This window comes from Rutilus rutilus (genome assembly GCF_951802725.1).
Source record: "Rutilus rutilus genome assembly, chromosome: 20".
Taxonomy (NCBI): Eukaryota; Metazoa; Chordata; class Actinopteri; order Cypriniformes; family Leuciscidae; genus Rutilus; species Rutilus rutilus.
Window position 1 is genome coordinate 22,156,471 of NC_140225.1, and position 19,588 is coordinate 22,176,058.

Here is a 19,588-nt window from a genome sequence, read left to right on the forward strand (position 1 = left end):
AAACAAATTGATTCAAATTCTGGTGCTACTAAATGTGCAGAAATTACACTCTTCACCTTTGATGATGTCCACAAAGGGCCATATCTCCAAAAGAAACATCCACACTTCTGTTCTGGTATAATCAGATCACTGTGTAAATATGTTCTCTTCGTGTTGTCTGGTTATTTGTCTGTCCTGCAGGCAGATGAGCGAGCCCCATACAGGACTAACTTTAAAATGTGCCAAATGTGGCGTTGTCTCAACTACTGCTTTATCAGCAACAACGGCCAGCAATGCCATGTAAGTACCCACCAATGCCTCAGCAGATCGATTATGCTGAATAAGCTTGTGTGTGTGTGTGTGTGTGTGTGTGTGTGTGTGTGTGTGTGTGTGTGTGTGTGTGTGTGTGTGTGTGTGTCCGTCCTTCCACTTGCCTTGGGGAAGGAGATTGTGTAGGTGTTAAATGAACAGCTGGCTCTTGTTCTCTGTAATATGTAATATGTTGACACACTCTTTTGGAACAATGAATTGCTTGCTGTTCTCTTGATGATGGGAATTTTGACATGTGCATGCTTTCATCTGTTATGAAACTGGCAAACAAAATCTATCTTCTCTTTACTGTATCTGTTCTATAGAGCGCAAACAGTAGACTTCTGTAAAAGTTTTCTCTCCATAGAAAAATGTATATTTTACAATAGCAAATAACCCTGCTAGACAAACCAACCATGAGATCTGAGGTTGTCAAGCATCAGGAGCCAGTCAGTTTGATTTCAACATGCGATGTAGCCTTCGTACACTCTAACTAGCATATAAATATTTTTATTTTATATACAGTATATATATATATATATATATATATATATATATATAATACTTGTCAAGGACTATTCATAATGCTTATTCAACATTCATAATTTCCTCACAAACATATTTAATTGCCCTTTGTCTTTTTAAGATTATTTACTTTTATTTGAATTCAAATCAAAGACTGCAATGTTCTCATGTATCTGAAAGCTGGTTGGTTTGTTCAAGTGCTTTTTATTGAATTGTGTGTGTGTGTGTGTCTGTCTGTCTGTCTGTCTGTCTGTCTATCTGTAATGCCTTTTTAGGAAATGAATGGCTAAAAATATTTTTGGGACCAAGGCCACAATGCTGTGGTTTTTGTTGTTCATTCCACCATGTCTCTTTGTGTGTCAGGGCCTCCCTGTGGAGTTCCTGTGTTGTGCTCCCTCTGTTAGCGCTCACCTGGATGTCTGCGGTGCTGGCCATGACGGACAAACGCTCCATTTTATTCCAGATCCTCTTCGCAGTCTTTGACTCTCTGCAAGGCTTTGTCATAGTCATGGTCCACTGTATCCTCAGAAGAGAGGTAGGGCTGGAACCATTCAAATCCCTAACTATTCTTCAGCATTTCAACAGACTATATCGATCATTTCTATCGATTCAAAGGTCCAGTTATTTTTACTCCGTCCCCAGTTTTCATTAAAGGAATAGCTCACCCAAAATATGAATATTCTGTCATCATTGAATTACCAACATGTCCAAAACCTGTATGATTTCCTTTCTTCTGTGGAACACAAAAGATATTTTGTTTTACAGTACAATTAAAGTCGTTCTGCAGAAGAAAGAAAGTCAGTTGCACATTTTGGTCAGAACCGTGTAGTCATTAATGTGAGTACCACCATGAGTACTAGTAGGTGTGATTTTTCTTTCACCACTTTCAGACCAGCCAAACTCACCCTTAAAATCTGCCAGTGTCCCGACTGATCCCCAGATGAATCCCTGAATCTCTGATGATCCCTCTGCCTCTTATTGTATCTGTCATTTAGAAATCACATCTGCTAGGCACCTTCTGGTACACTTCAAGTCCAAATTAAATCCTGATAATAAAATCAAATACCTAAACAAAATTTTCCCTCGATTAGCATCTTGTTTTCTCAGAACTCATTACTAAGTAATCAGTTATGGTAATTTAATTACTTTTCCCTTGAAAAAGTAAGGTATTAATCTTAATATTTCTGTTATTTAATTATAGTTACTTCTGATGTAATTGCATTAAATGCTGTGTAGACTGCAGAACAATTCTATATAAAACAGTGGATTTAACATACAATTTTAACGTTTAATGTTAAAATGAATGTTTTTAATGTAACCTTCTCGCTTTAAATACTTTGGTCAGTTCAAGAATAATTTATGCAATTTATATTATTTATTTGAAAGAATTAAAAGAGCAGTTTCATGTATATCCTTGTATTGTTCAACTGGTTGAGGTTGATATGGAATTTAGAAAGTAATAAGTAATGTAACACTTTTCAGAGAAAGTAATTAGTACAGTAATCTAATTACACTGTTGAAGTAGCTTGTAATTAATGACTTTTTTAGAGTAACTTGCCCAACGCTGATTTTAAATAGTTGGATATCCTACTTTTACCCCCTGCAGGGAACAATCTGGTTCTTTCAATAAGTATAAAAAAGGATGAGAGGCATTTGTTGTTGCATTTGAATTTATTTTTTTTTTTCTTTATGAGGCTTGTTAATTATTGTTTTATACACTACTGTTCAAAGGTTTGGGGTCAGTACGATTTTTTTTTTTTTCAAAGAAATGAATACAGCAAGGATGCATTAAATTGATCAAAAGTGACAGTAAAGACATTTATTATGCTACAAAAGATTTCTATTTTAAATAAATGTGGTGTCAATAAATGCAAATCTTAAACAGCACATTTATAATTATTAAGGTTCTTGAGCATCAAATCTGCAATGTTAAAATCAATAAATCTCATTTTAAAATATATAGCATAAAAATAAAAATAAAGTTATTTGAAATTGTAACAATATTTCACAATATTACTGTATTTCTGATCAAATACATGTAGCCTCGGTGAGCATAAGAGACTTTTCAAAAACATTTTTAAAATCTTTCTGACCAAATCCTGAAGCAATGTGCCTTTCTGTAATTTTTTGTACATTATGATAACGTGTTCTTGCTGAGGTTCAACAATTGAATTAAATGTCGGTTCACAGGTCCAAGATGCCTTCAGATGTCGTTTAAGAAACTGTCAAGACCCCATGAATGCTGATGCGACCGGTACCTTCCCCAACGGGCATGCACAGATCATGGTAAGAAACAACACTCTGTACAGAAATTACACTGTACAGCCACAAACTCAGCTGGAATATGCTCTCCTCATAAAACATTTGCATTTGGCATGATGCTATTAGATGTATGTGCTGTGTCCTCTTGATGTAATAAGAGTCTTTGTTATACAGTGTTATTGCTTAAACGGTTATGACAGGATATCGAGAATTGTCTTTGGTTAATTAAGAACATCAAATCTTGTATCCATGTCCTTTGGCTTTCCTCTGGCCTTTCCCTTTCTCTGATGGGACCCATTTGTCATATTTCACACCGGTCCTTCTCATCCTTCACTTGCTTGAGGGAGTAATTGCTGTTAAAATGGTTCCGGAGATGTGTGACCCGCGCCGAACCACTGGCACATAATGATCACAGTTCTCATTTATGTTTTGATTTAAAGTTTCTTTACTAGAAGCATTCCACTATAATGAGGCCTCCAATGTGCAGACTGTCTTTGATTCGCCACTGTCGATGGCTCCTCTATTGTGATACCTGAATAATCTGACTCTATTTATAAATGGTTTCGACAGACGACGGTTTTCTCTGAGAGGCTGTGGGACGTGGTCTGACTGCAGACACAAGCCAGTCAAATCGTACCATTTTAGAATAATCCCATGAGAGCATATATATGTTGGACTTATTCTAATTTTACATAGTTGATTAAACAGGAAAATGCTTTTATGTCTGCAACTGTCCCAGTTAAAATAAAGCTTAAGTTTGTATGTTTTAGTACTGTCTAAATCGAACTCCTCTTGCATGTCTAATTTTACAATGGCTTTTTCTGCTTCTCTTTTTTTCCACAGACGGATTTTGAGAAAGACGTGGACATCGCATGTCGATCAGGTAAGAAACAGATGGTGCACTATTAATGCGTTTCCTAATTACTTCTACTCTCCTGGGCCAAAAAAAGGCCCAAGAGAATAAACATGCGGGTTGGGTTGCACATCAGAATCACAGAGAAGTCCCTGTGGAACCGGGATAATCATCCAATGTGATTGTTTTCATAGATAAAGTGTAGAGTTTTTTTATATATACTGATACATACATCGTTTGGACATCTTTTTTTTTCTTTTTTAGTTTCACAGAATATTAAATTCATACTACTTTTATTGCATTAACCCTTAAACGCATACCTTGGGACCCGGGACGTCATTCATTACCCTCCTCATTCATTTTTAGACATCAACATTCTCAGTATTCCTCAATCAATTCATTATAAATAATATAACAAGAAAAAAATTATACAATTTTAGAAAAATGCCTGTTTTCCTATTCATTTCAATCATATAGTCCCCAACTACCTGAGGTGTGTAACAGTGCAAGTATATTTTTTTCTGCACAACTATAATTGAATCTTTGATGACTGAATAAGTGCAATTCACCTTTATTCCACACGGTGGCAATGTCTGATAAACAATGATGAAGTGACGTTTCACTCACAGTTACCGCAGGCAGAAAACAAAAGAATAGGAAATATCATCAGCAAAACTTGAAATGTCTCAGTGATTTACAGCAGAGCAAGAACTGAACACAATCAAATGTTAGCGTCACTTATGGTGGATCTGGTGGAGAAGCTGTTAGTGATCTAAATATTGATTTTGAAGCTGTTGAAAATGATATGTTTGAGAATATGTTTGAGATGGCGAATATGAGCCAGATGCTGAATGTACTGGGAAATGAGCTCTGATGAGGACAGTATGATGGTATAAAACATCTGCTCAAACTGAACCCTTCCAAGCTCCAAAAGGTAACAAAATATGCTTTATTTTATTCTTCTGTAATTGTTACTCTAATATCAGGAGAGTTTTATATTATCACAACTGGTAGAGATCCATCCGTGTTAGATATAGATCCGGGTCGCTAAAGACCCGAATATGTAATAATGATTGGTGAAACATTTAGGCTATGCATTTAAGGGTTAATAATATATAAACCTAATTCAGATGTATTTAATTGTGTTTAAATTATTAAGCTCACAAATGTGCTGGCAATTTCAGTCTTTAAAGTTTCGTAAAACACTTGTATGTCTCTAAAGTACTTAAGTAAAAAAAATAAAAAAAAATTTAATATGTCCATATGTTAAAGTTGTACACATCAAAATCAGAATGAATTATAGTTATTTTATTCCACATATGTTATTCTCTTTTATCTTTAGTTCCTCTTTATCTAGCTGCCGTGTGGAATAAACATGAGTCCATGAGTGTACTGTTTAATTGTCTCCCCGAAGTAAACTATTGGTGAAGAACAATGAGGCTTTTTAGTCCCTTGAAATTCATTCAAAACAAGATTTTTGTTTCAAGGTCTAGACAGAATTATTTTATTGTAATACTGAAAAATGTTGTTTAAAAAAAAAAAGAAAAAAAAAAACCTATTCTTCTGACATCGAGCCTACAAAGTTTAAAACAGTGTGACGTCTTCATTAGAGCCATTTTTCAGTTTTTATGTAGCTCTCATCACATTTCCACATTTGTCCGTCTGCACCGAAGGCGAAAATGTTGCGCGATACAACACAAAGCACAGTCAATTAGACAGTTGTGTGTGGGATTAAGACCAATTAGATTTCACTATGGGCGGAGCTACACAGCCACAGAAATAGAAACCAAGCAACTGATCAAAGTTCCTCACTTATCACAGCCAGAGCTCATTTTGACATCGATATGAGCCACTAAATTACTTGAACTGCATGTCATGACAGTTGTTTGAATTTGTGTGTGTGTGAATCTTCACTTATGGCAAATGCTATTTAAAAACAATAATAATAATAATAAAACACAGTTGAGTAACAAGGGCACAGTAAATCAGATAATTAGCCTACGCTGTAGTCCTGAAATGTAGCAAGTAACACAATTTGCTAAGCCTTTTGTTTTCGCTTTGAAATTAAGTGTAATATAACAGCGCTCTGACTCTAGTGTTCTTTATTAAAACTGGATTAAGATCAGCTCCGAGGTGATATTGTGTGACATGGTGTGTCCTTCATTAGGACAGCATAATTCAACTTTAATACAAGGTAGGGTTGGGCGGTATTACGGTAATATCGGATACCGCGGGATCTTAAAATAGCACCGGTATCAGTTTCAATACCGTCATTACCGGCACTTATATAGCCTATAATATATATAATTTATTTATTGCCTAAAAAATGCTTATGTGTGGTTGCAGTTTGGCAATATTTCTGGTTCCAACCGAATATGAAGGGAGAGGCGGTAAATACTGACGAGGCAATTTGTAAATTGTGCAATAAAAAGGTGACCGGTAAACACCTCTAACGTTGCATCTCCGAAACAACCGCCCACTCACTGCTGCCAGGATACATAAGCGCATTAAGTTTCGTATTTGTTAAAATATTATAATGTTATTTTTTCCATCTTTGTTGATTATGAAAAGTGAACAGCACAAATAAGATGGGATGCATCGGGAGTCAGACGATTTGACCATTTCAATAAATTTAGTTTTGTAAAAGGCCTCTTTAAAACGAATTTCGTTTTGTATAAATTGTATCTAAATTTTTATAAAATTTTCATCATCCAATATGCCTGGATTTAATATAATCATGACATGATGGGCATGCCGCTGTCACTTGCATTGAAATCTCATAAAAAATAAATAAAGCTTGAAATTTCTTTAAACGAAAGAATTAAAAACGAAAGAAATAGGCAACTCACTGATTAGGCTAAGTAATCCATGATGTGCATTTCTCTCGTTCATACATAGATGCGATCGTTAATTTCATTAAACGAAACAATTCAAAACGAAAAGAAATATAGTCTGATTAATCAGTGGTGTGCATTTCTCTCTATAGCGTTCACTACAGAGATGGCGAGCGTCAATTTCTTTAAACGAAAGAATTAAAAACGAAAGAAATAGGCTACTCACTGATTAGGCTAAGTAATCAACGATGTGCATTTCTCTCTAGGCGCGTTCATACGGAGATGCGATCGTCAATTTCAGTAAACGAAACCATTCAAAACGAAAATAAATAGACTAACCTACTCTCTGTAATCCATGATGTGCATTTCTCTAGCGTTCACTACGGAGATGCCGATCGTCAATTTCTTTAAACGAAACAATTCAAAACGAAAAGAAAAAGGCCACTCTCTGATTGTGTAATGATGTGCATTTCTCTCTATATGTTCGTTCACTACAGAGATGGCGATCGTCAACTTCCATCTTTGCAGAAAAGTTTTATTAATAAAAATCAATGGACACGCGTCACCGGATTGCACTTCTTGCTTGTTGCGCGCACACAGATATGTTGAATAATGGTGGGCTCGGGCTCATAATAACAGTTAATGCCTTCGGCCTGACTCAGACACAACGTGCAGGGGTTGGGCTTGATTTTTTTGTTGTTGTTTTTTTGCCCGATCTGGCATTCAGTTTCTGAACGGTGTAGGCACAAGCCAACAGTTTGGTGACGCCGTCTGAGTCCATTATGTCATAATTTTTAATTAGTCACGGTAATACCTTATACCCCGGTAAAATAGGGAGGCGGTTTGACGGTTTCAAAATTCGAATACCGCCCAAGCCTAATACAAGGTTTTACTTTGACTACCAAAAACAAGAAGGGCGAGTCTCATAAAAATTAAGTCATATTTTACCTCTAAATCAAAATAAATAAATAAAATATAATTAATTCATTGAAGAGTTCAGATGCAAAAGCCTCTAAGTGCCATCTGAAATTTTCTTCTAGAATGATCATTTTTATAAAGCTTGTATATTTATATTGTATATTTGTTTAAGTAAAGTCATTTCACTTAAGTGACAATTAATGTGTAATTTGGAATTATTGAACTTAAATATACAAACTTGATAAAAAATTTGTATCATTCTAGAAGAAAATTTCAGATGGCACTTAGAGGCTTTTGCATCTGAACTCTTCAATTATTTATTTTAGGGCTATTACTATTTTAAATAAAATACCTATTAGTGAGAAATATTCTCATGATCATAATGCATTATTTTTATAAACTATATTGCAAGTTTTATACAGTAAAAAATAAAGACAGTACAAAGCATTTACATATTAATTTAAATTCTAAATGTTTTTCATTCTGGATTTTTTTTTTTTTTAATTTTTTTTTGCATTTTAAAAACGAGATTTCTTTTAACTTTTCTTTATTGCCATGCAAATAATGCTAAATGTAATGGTCATAAAATATACGTTTCTTTCTTATATTATATGACCAGGACATGTTGACTGATTTGATGAGATTCACCCTGAGAGTCCTTGTCCTGAGCCTGCAGCCCTTCCTGTGTTCTTCTATCAGTATTCTGCTATGCTTCTCAGGCGCCATGTTGTGTGATGCATTAAGTGTGGACTCCCATCAGAGCTGGAGGATTTTTAAGCAGGCGTTGTTGTCCTCTGGTCTCCTTGTTGTTCTGTTATAAACAGTGGAAGTAATTCCCTTATGGATTTGTGGAGATAGAGCTGTGCTGCAGAGGACAGGCTGTTCTCAGTGCTGATGCTTCTTCTGACATTGCATCTGGAGATGTGAGTGGCTCTTTCAGGTGAACAGAATCAATCCAGTCTAAAAATGGACACATTTCTTTAACAGCAGGTGTTGTAAAGGAGGTGAATGGATAGTCCTTGTTGAAAAGATCAGCTTAGATGGTTAGTGCTGATGGACTGGCACAACTAGGGGTGGGCGATATGGAAAAATATCATATCACGATTTTTTTCCCCAGAAAAATCACGAATCACGATTTTACCACGATTCTTTTTCATGTTGGTTTTACTATTTTGCAAGTGACTGAGCATTACATCCAAACTAATGTCTCCATTTTAAAAACAAAGCCTTACAAGGTAAAAAAAACGAAAAGGCAGACATTTAGGCCAAAGTGTTAGATTAGGCAGAAGTGCAAGAGATAAATATTTTTGTTCTTATTTTTTATAAATAAAATGACAAAGCTATACATAACATATACACAACATAATATACGCATAAAATAAACAGTGCTTTGTTTTCAGCTACAGTAGCTGTATTTAACAGTAACATTCAAGAAAGAAATTAAATGAACAAATATAAAAAATAAAATAGACTTTACTGTATAAATTATACATTGATTCTTATTAATGCTACTATTAAAGTTCTCAGTCAAGAGCAATGAGTGATTTATTAACATAGAAATAAATCCCAAAAATTAAAATTAAAATTGTCATCATTTACTTTCTCAAGTTGTTTTAAACCCGAATAAATTTCTTTCTTCTGTTGAAAATAAGTTATTTTAAAGAATGCGGCTAACCAAACAGTTGCTGGTCCCTAGTTGACTATAGTGTATTACCATAGTATATTTTTTCCTACTATGTAAGTCAATGGGGACCAGCAACTGTTTGGATAGCCGCATTATAATATCTTCTTTTGTGTTCAGCACAAGAGAGAAATGAATACAGGTTTGGAACAACATTAGAGTGAGTAAATAATGACAGAAGTTCAATTTTTGGGTGAACTATCCCTTTAAGGACAAGCGGCAGCATGTTAACTATTAGGCTACTGTCCCTTTAAGACCGGCACGCATCCAATAAACACGCATATGACATGCACCCGACTTTCTCTCAAAAGTTTGCTTTCACTTTAGACATAACCAACTGTGTTTATGTAAAACTTGTGTGTATTTGACAGTATTAGCGCAATAAGACTCTTAGTCTTATTAAAGATAACTTAGTCCAGTAACCAGGCGCTGTTTGACAGGCTTTTAGTGCCTGTGCGCTTCGGGTGTATGCCAGGCGCGGATTTATGGGTGGGCCTGGGTGGGCATGTGCCCACCCAGATTGACCGGTGGCCCACCCAATCAGATTAATATAAACAATTAAAAATTTTAATTTTAATAATAATAATAATAATAATGAACTAATAAATCATTTCATTTTAATAGTGTCCTGAGGACATTTATGTACAATAGCTACGAAAAATAGCTACAAAAGAAAAATTTTATGTCGGCATATCACGTGTCAGTCCATTGATGCTATCACGCAACTCATCTCTGTGCGCGCACTGACTTAACATTGTGATAGTGACTCGCGTGACAGACAGATGAACTTTAGGTTTAAAGCAGCCGGGAGGACTGACTGACATGAGTACAAGGTAGTTAAATTCACTACCTAAGTACCGATCTGCTATTGTTGACATTTATCAGGCGTGTTACATAGGCGTAATTTGCGGGTGGGACATGTCCCCACCACTTTTTAAAACATCTCGCGGCACGAATGTACCAATTCTACAAATAAATTAAACATCTCCAGTTAACCAGCAGAGCATTCATTTCGTTCGTTTGTTAAATAAGAGACGATCTAGCGCTGAAATGTGTTTTTTTAAATCAGGTGATGAAAGTTGCCGCTGCGATAAGTGGCGCTGATACAGTGTTCTCTCGTGTGGCTCGCGCACACACCGCACTGTCTTGACTCGACGCGCGCTTCAATCCGTTGCAGATACTCTCTATTCGTTGTGGCGAAATCACACATCATAATGCACACGTGTCCCTCCTTGATATACAACCACTGATGAACATAATCAGTTTTGATTAAAAAAAAAAAACTATTCTGGAGCGGATTAGATCCCACAACCTCTGACACTGTTGGCGAAAGTTCTACCACTGGACCATTTAGATGTACGTTATTCGAACAGACGAATCTAAGTATTTTAGTCACACAACAATTCTATCATACAGCATAGGCTACATCTCATTAAACGACAAATGTAGCATATACTATTTAAATCGGTGGACATCGTAATGTTATTGTACAATGTACATATAATTTAGCAAAGTTACGCCACTGAGCGTGTATATAAGCTTAAAAAACCGAGGCCCCCCGTATATTCACCAGGCCCACCTATTAATGACATTCTGTATCCGCCACTGGTGTATGCGCTCAGAAAAGCACACCTTTGAACAGCGCATCAGCAGGCGAATCAAATGTTTAACCGGCAAGGCTTTAAAACACATATATAACACAAATAGTGTACTTTTGTGAATTACAGTGTCCCGTGAGTATATCTCTACCTCTGCGTTAACATGTAACGTGAATGTACGTCACGTTGTTGAGTATGTCCAGACAGAGGCGCCAGAACTGCAAATACAATGCGTTGTAGAGCGATACTTTGATATTTCTTCAAAAGAGGATCGTGGAGACATTTTAATCATCCACAATCAAAAATCGTGATATCGCAATGCCCTAGGCACAACCATGCTGTTCACCAGCAAATCTTGGTGGTGAAGTTGTTCAAACAGCACCTGGTCAAACCCAAAAAGTCTTGATAGTCAATCCTGCTTTTTTTAATAAAACCAAAGTGAAATACCCAAGCTACAATTGTTGTAGATCAAAACTCATTTGTATTACAGGCATAATTTTGGTCTCTTTTAAAAGAACACACTTTCTGTATTATTTAAATTGGTAAAAGTTAGTCACTTGTGTCAACATAAACTCACTAGGGCCGTGATGTGCCCAATATATTATGAAATGTTCTGATTGGTTAAGTTGCTTGGTTAACTGTGCTTATCAACTTTTAAATCAGTTCTTTATAAACAGCGTATGTTTTAGTTTTTTTGCATCACACATTTTTACTAATGATATTCCTTCTACCCGCAGCCCTCCACAAAGACATGGGCTCCTGTCGAGCGGCCACCATCACCGGCACCCTCTCCCGCATCTCTCTCAATGATGAGGAGGATGAGAAAGGTCCAGAGGGGCTCAATTACTCCACATTGCCTGGCAACATCATGTCTAAAGTCCTCATCCAGCAGCCCTCTGGACTTCACATGTCCATGGGCATGGGCGATCTGGGAGAGCAGTGTATGGACAGCACAGCAGACATGAGGCGGGCCGTATACCTGTGTACGGACGACGCCACCAGGCAGAGCGAGCAGGAACTGAGTGTCCACGACCTGACTGGACACCCCCAGCCGGGACAGATGGAGACTGACTACATCGTCATGCCTCGCAGTTCGGCGTCCGGGTCCAGCAGTGTCCCCACCCTGCTGAAGGAGGACAGCAAGATGAGCATGACTATGGACTCTCTGTCGCACGACAGGCTGATGCATTACAAGATGGGCGCAGAGTATAACCTCGGCCACTCGGGGATGGAGCACATGGGAATGGAACAGCAGTATCCCGTCCAGGCCGAACACATGCAGAATCTTCCCTTCGAGCCACGCACGGCTGTGAAGAACTTCCTGGCAGAAATGGAGGAGAGCGGAGGGCTGTCACGGAGCGAAACCGGTTCAACCATATCAATGAGCTCTTTAGAGGTGCGACTTCGAATCCAGCCAGTTAGGCAGACGCGTACTTTACACAAGTACATCAATGCAGAGGCTTCTAGCTGTACAAGTGCACCGAACAGTGCAATTCATAATGCAGTGCTAGTGCAGCGCATTTTTACTGTTGCCACAAGTGTCTTACAGCGGCCAGGGTTTAGCATGTCCTAAACATGCAGTTTGAAGAGTATCTTGCCTTCAAGTCATGATTATTGCGCTTTTCACAATCCATGCTTTTTAAAGCAACTTCACAGAAATTTTTTTTAATCCCCCAAATTAAGGCAAATGGCAAGTAAAAAAAACTATTATAAATATTGAAGTTAGTTAAATTTGTGAAGAATAGTAAGTGGCAACATCTTTTCGTCCATATTTTGATTGGTTCTGTCCAGTGGTTGTTGATTGACCCCTTCCTTACAATCAATCTGCCTCCATCCAGTTTATGCAGACTAAATGATTGGAAAAGTCCAGCATTCATCACGTCGTTCTGACATTGTGATTCAAAATTAAAATGATTAAAAAAGAGCAAATTTTAATCTCATGCAATTTGAAAGGGAGAGTTCACCCCAAATTGTGATTATTTACTCCAGACCTATAAGCTTTACTTTCTTATGCAGATCGCAAAAGAAGATATATTGGTAACACTTTACAATAAGGTTCATTAGTTAACATTAATTAACCAACATGAACTAACCATGAGCAATACATTTGTTACTGTATTTGTTCATCTTTGTTAATGTTAGTTAATAAAAATAAAGCTGTTCATTGTTTGTTTATGTTAGTTCACAGTGCATTGACTTTTAATAAAGTATTAGTAAATGTTGAAATTAACATTTACAAAGATATAATGACCTGCACTTATACAGCATTTATTATAGTTCATGCTAACTAATGTAATTAACTAATGAACCTTATTGTACAGTGTTACCGATATATCTGTTTTTCTTTGTCCAGATAATGAAAGCCAAAGCGGTTCAATGTTGTTCAGATCCCAACTTTCTTCACAATATCTTCTTTTGTGTTAAGTATGTACAACGGGTCAAGTGTTTGCGTACTTATGTAGAGTTTGTCTGGCCTTAAAGGTCACTTCAGAGGCATTTCAACCTCTCATCATTACTGAATCATTGAAAAGCTTGTATCGACCAGCTGCCTTGAAGGGAAAACACATTTGAGCCAGATCCACAGCTGAAACCATTTCCTGCCAAAAGCTTCAAGGATTACAAGTCTAGCTCTGATGTGCAAGAAACATACTTGCTCGTATATGACTTAGAAATGGGACCAAATGTCAGATTTCAGCAGAATTATTTCTCTAGGTTTCATAACAACATTATTTTTTGTCTTTCTGTCTTGGTTTTACAGAGAAGAAAGTCGAGGTACCAGGATCTAGACTTCGAGGTGAGTGAAACCTCTGCTTGGCGAAGTGCATGCGTAAGGCCTTTGTTGCACCAAGCGAAGGGCCATTTGTTGCGTTTGTGTTTCACCCCTTTAATTTACAACTACTTTGTGTAGCACTTAAGCTTATTGGAGTAGCATGTCCTGACACAACTGCGATTTATGAAGCGTTGTGTGGTTTAGCATAAAAGCAATGCTGTCAGCCACCACATATTCCCATTTTATCCTTTTACATCCCTTGACTTCAAGCTGAAAATCAAAAAATAGCCTGTATATTTTCACATTTTTAAGGTCACTTGCAGTATCCCCCAGAGCGTTTCAGCCCTTTACCGAAAACTGAAATTGAATGTCAAGTGCTACCACTGACCCTTCATATATGCCAGTGCCGTTTGTCATAACCTTGTCATAGCATTCAGACAAATTTGCAGGGTGAGCACGGCGTTTTTATACAGTGATAAAATTTTTGAAAGTAGCCAGGTTTTTTCCTGTTGCAAAGTTCTGGTTCTCAGCTTGACTGAACTCCAAATCCCACTCCCTACCCCTTCCCCTCCCCCCTCCTACCCTTGCCATTGCAGAAAGTCATGCACACCAGGAAAAGGCATATGGAGCTGTTCCAGGAACTCAATCAGAAATTTCAAACCCTGGACCGATTTCGAGACATACCAAATATGGGCGGCATGGTGAGTAACAGGAAACGGGGTTCAGTGTGTCTCATTACCAAGTACTGGGGGGTGCCGCGTTGTCTGTGTTTAGCTGTGTCTTCTTGTGGCGCCCCAGTCTTGTCACAGGAAGTGAGTGACTGAAGGAATTAATAGTTATCCACCCAATGTATTCATGTGGAAAAATAGCACGCCGCCTGCCCCGGGGGGTGGAAGAGGAGGTATTAAAGGATGAGAGAGAGGAAGAGCGACTGAGCCGTCATTGTGATCCATGCTCATGCACTCATTCAAACACAAGGCCATAAGCTTCTAACATGCTTATTATTTCTTTTTCTATTTGCTAATCATTGCTTGGCGAATGCACAGGACAAAAAACCCTTGATTTGCTTCAGATATTGGAGAGGTTCTCTGTGCTTTCCGCAGTATGCTGCACAAATGATCTGTAATTGTAAGGCCGGTGGGATTATTAGATTCGAGCAGGCCAATTACAACACAACTGCATTCCACCACCCAGCACCATGTAGGAGACTAGCGTTCAGTGTCATTTTGGGTTACAATCTCCAGCCTACTGGCACTGAAAGTAACTTTTTTTTAGGCATGTTTCTTTATTTAATTAGCATGCATTTTCTGTGATCAGATCACAATCCAAACTAGGGATGTTAACCGATGACCGTTTGACCGATGGTTGACCGTATCAACGTTAACCGATCAAAGTTGTTGGTAGTCGATAAAAAAAAAGGAAAAAAAAGTGATCTCTAAATTAGGCTATTATAGACAGTGGACTAAACGCTACTACAGTTAGCCATCTCATTCCAAGATCTTTTTGTGTGAAGTGAACAAATCCCGCACACTCAATTTTTCATAACTCGCCTGTTTGTACTTAATAAACTAATAAAAACATTTGGAGCGAGGTCACAGCGTTTGGGTTCGCGCGCTCACAAGGTTCGCAAAAAGTAAAGGCTACAGGCTAAGACACTCGAGGTTAGAGCCAGGGCAGACGACAGGATGAAGCGTGCAAAGAAAAGTAGTGTGTGGGACCATTTCACCAAAAAGAATGACACAGATTTAAGTTGCAACTTGTGTGATACAGTGCTTAAATACAGTAGTAGCACATCATCTATGATGTAAGGTGATGATGATCATCATCTTTCTTTATTATTGTAAGCACTACCTCAAACTAAAGCGGCGTCTCTTCGAAGCTGTCATTTTCTTAAATGAGCCGCGGCAATGTTTCAAATGAGCTTCTAACGCTAGACAAACGGCTTTATTTTCAACGCGATCACCTTGTACCCAAACCATTTCGAAACTAAGGAGCCATTTGTCCTCCGATTACATACAAGCTCCTCGGCGCCGCGTTTGGGGGTTTAAAAAAAGTGATGTGAGTGGAAGGGCGGCAGTGTGTGTGTGAGCGAGCGGGAGGCAGAGCGGCAAAGAGATGCGACAGAGTTGCGAAATTGCAGGCGCGGCTCGAAATGGCTGTTATTTCAAATAGCGTAGCATATTTTAAACTAATCGGTTAACCGGTTTCAACCTCGGCTCGGTGGTCGGTCAAGAAAATTTTTAGTTTTCGCCATCCTTAATCCAAACGCTCTTGGCCTCGATAAAAGCCAGTGCACTCAAAGACACATTGTGATCGAATCACTGAAACCACATTCTGAAATTATTTAATGCAGATGCAAATGTTAAAGGGACAGTTCACCCAAAAATGAAAATTACCCCATGATTTACTCACCCTCAAGCCATCCTAGGTGTATATGGCATTCTTCTTTCAGACGAATACAATCAGAGTTATATTAAAAAAATGTCCTGGTTCTTCTAAGCTTTATTATGGCAGTGAATGGAGGACGAAATTTTGAAGCCCATAAACGTGCATCCATCCATCATAAATGTACCCCACACGGCTCAGGGGGTAATAAAGGCCTTCTAAAGAGAAGCAAGTGAAGCTATGCGTTTGTGTAAGAAGGATATCCATATTTATAACTTAAAAAATGAAAATAACTAGCTTCCGGCAGACGGCCTAAGCAAGCCAGAAGAGTAACCCCTGACGCAATGTAGGAGTAGCGTTAGCTTTGACGCCTCTTTTAGCTTTGACGTTCAAACAAACTCAAGCTCCTCCGACATTTCTCTTTAAAAATTCTCGTTTTAGACTTCTAATTCGTGACTGGTGTTTTGTTTTTCTCTATTTTTCGAGTTGGTCAATGCGTCATGCGTCAGGTCAAGGGCTACTCTTTCATCCTTAAGTCGGCCATTTGCCGAAAGTTATTAGTAGTTATTTTAGTTTACGGTTTTAAATATGGATATTTTTCTTACCCAAATGCATCGCTTCGCTTCAGAAGGCCTTTATTAACCCCTTGAGCCGTGTGGAGTACATTTATGATGGATGGATGCACTTTTATTGTGCTTCAAAATGTCCTCCTCCACTCGCTGCTATTTTTTAATATATCTATGATTGCATTCGTCTGAAAGAAGAATGTCATATTCACCTAGAATTGCTTGAGGGTGAGTAAATCATGGGCTAATTTTCATTTTTGGGTGAACTAACCCTTTAATGAGGTTTTGCGATATGGTCACCTGCTTTAAAGAACAAGTATCCCATGACTGTTAATCAAATGTAGAATCACAAAGGCGCTTTAAAACTTGTTCTCCTCTTTCATTCCCTTGTAAAGCATTAGCGTTCTTTACCGTGAGAATATTTCTAAAGCAGGGAATAGACCAAATGCTTTTTAAGCAGTTAATATGATGGAAAGCATTTTGAATTATCCATCAATGATGTGAAATTTCTGTTTAATGCAATCTCTATTGTAGTTTGTAAGTGGCATTTCCATATTGTGCAGCTAAGTGCGATTAGATGCAAGCGTCCAGACACGATCGTGATTCAGAATGCACGAGTAACACTTTACAATGAGGCTCTAAACTTTAACATTAACTAAGGCATTAGGCTTCATGAACTAACTGAAATTCTCCTCAACTGCATTTATTAATCTAGGCTAATGTATACATGCATTTCAAGTTGTATAAATTAGCATTAATGTATTATGAAAGAACATGAATTGCCAATGAACAATTAGATTTATAAGTTAACCTAGTCCTAGATTAATAAATGCTGCAAAAATTGTCCATTCTTAAGAACCCTAATGCATTAGCTAATGTGAACCTTATTGTACCGTGTTAGCAATGCATGTTCATAACCGGTGTAGTCGTAGCTTCTGGCGACGTGTCTATTTGGTCACGTTACTCTTTTACCCATGTTCAATCAGCTCTGCAGGACTTTGCCACTCACTGCCTGTTGCTTAGTAACCAACCACTGAAAGATAAAAAATGATCCTGTGTTTTTATTCACTTGAAAAATCTGAGATGTTCCTGAATCTGGAAACACTCCAAACATGCTGTCAGGTCAAACACTTTGATTACTGAGCTCTGGATGTGTATGTGCAGCGGCCCCAAAAATGTTTTTGGGACACAAATGTATGAATGTCATTGCATGAATTAGCAAAATATCAAACCAAGTGACGTGACATTTCTTTTCAAGAAAGACCGCACCAGCACAGCATCGTGTGTTGGCCACTTGTATTGATAAGTTCTATCTAATGCAATGACTTTCATATATTTCAAGTGTCCAAATATTTTTTAGGGCTGATGTAAGAAAACATGAATTAAAGCTTGATGATTCATGTCCATGAGCAACTTTCTATGTTTGACAGCATCTCTACAAGTAACCATATTGAGATTATTTCTAACACGCCACCTTCTCGTCCTTTTCCGCAGGACAAGGCAATGCAAAACAAGAACCCCTGGGAGAGCTTCAACCCGGCAAGTGAATATCAGAACTACGCCACAATGAATGTACTAGAATCAGACACAAAGAACTCTCTGGAGATGACTACCGCTGAGTGGGAAAAGTGTGTCAGCCTCCCTTTGGACGTCCAGGAGGGAGACTTTCAGACAGAAGTGTGAGGAATAATGAAGCGTTAGCAGGGACGCGGATGAAGGTGGACATATTTTGCACTGATCAAAAAACGCAGAAGACTTTTCATGCAGCCTTGGAAAGACATATCTGGATTCTAGGAGTATAGCAGGGACAATATGTGCCAATAAGATTTCAAAAAACAAAACAAAACAAAAAACAAGGAAGAAGGACGGATAAAAAGATGTTAGAAAAAGACAAAAAACATCCGTGTTATCTTTTTTTTTTTTTTTTTTTTTTGTATTCTCACTCGTGTATTTAGTGGGGGGCAGACATGTACAATATCAAAACATCATGTGTTTCAAAAGTACCACTTGGAAAACATTCGGTTCCGAAAGCGCTATCTTTCCAGACGAGACCTCAAAGAGAAAAACGACACGACGTGACGTCCACCCACGAGCGGCGGCTGGGTTCGGTTTTTTGTTCGGCGGGAAACGAGCCCAGGAACACAATGTATATACTTGAGCAGGTTTTTAAAAAGTTTATAACAAGTCCGTTTGGCCATGACTACACTTTTTACTTTATAATATGAAAAGACAACTATTCAGAGGCAAAGAGGATTTTTTTCTGTCATTTAAAAATGAATGTTTGTCAAGCTACATTCTTCATTGCTTTAAATGCAATAAAGGTAATACTCACTTTTTTATGAATAATATATTTCAAATCTTTAATACTGCAGAATCTGCCTGGAAGCTCAGTAAAGCTCTCTCATCTGCAGCCCTGTATAAAATATTTAAAAATCAAAAATGTTGTATGGTGTAAATAAAACTTTTGTCTACATATGTTTTACTTGTGCCAAGTTTATTTTAATGAGAAAAGAGAAAATGCCAACTTGATGAGAGAGTTATAGCGAAAAATGTTAACATTTGAAAAAGGAATGTAAATAAAAGAGGAAATATGTTCGTACTGCTTCAGAGAACTTGTCGACTTACTCCTGTGTCGTGCTACGTGTCTCTGCTGACGCCTTTTCCTGGACACACCAATCGCAGTGGACAAATTCTCATTCTCAAAGTCCTTCCTTCAACGGCAGCAGAAAAATGCTGGATAATGACTTGTCAGACCTAAAGGCAAATAACAACAGGGGATTTTTAACGGCCATTAGTGGAAAGAGGGAGATGTGTTCGGCAACGGCTGTAAAAATAGCACAGCGGAGCTAAAAATAACAGGAAGTGTAGTCACTTCTGGGTAACGGCGCACCGCATATGGCGTACCTTA

The 19,588-nt window shown here is 37.8% G+C and overlaps 1 protein-coding gene across 3 annotated transcripts in view; it reads left to right on the forward strand.

Moving 5' to 3' along the window:
- adgrb3 (adhesion G protein-coupled receptor B3) overlaps positions 1 to 19,285 on the forward strand; it is a 179,082-nt gene extending 159,797 nt beyond the window's left edge. For all 3 annotated transcript variants that reach the window (XM_084391638.1, XM_084391639.1, XM_084391640.1), the window contains 8 exons: positions 181 to 279; positions 1,177 to 1,348; positions 3,004 to 3,099; positions 3,919 to 3,958; positions 11,697 to 12,355; positions 13,718 to 13,753; positions 14,326 to 14,430; positions 18,175 to 19,285. In XM_084391638.1, the coding sequence (XP_084247764.1) occupies positions 181 to 279; positions 1,177 to 1,348; positions 3,004 to 3,099; positions 3,919 to 3,958; positions 11,697 to 12,355; positions 13,718 to 13,753; positions 14,326 to 14,430; positions 18,175 to 18,363 (1,396 nt within the window). In that variant the 3' untranslated portion in view covers positions 18,364 to 19,285. The remainder of the gene's footprint in view (positions 1 to 180; positions 280 to 1,176; positions 1,349 to 3,003; positions 3,100 to 3,918; positions 3,959 to 11,696; positions 12,356 to 13,717; positions 13,754 to 14,325; positions 14,431 to 18,174) is intronic.
- The last annotated feature ends 303 nt before the right edge of the window (positions 19,286 to 19,588 follow it).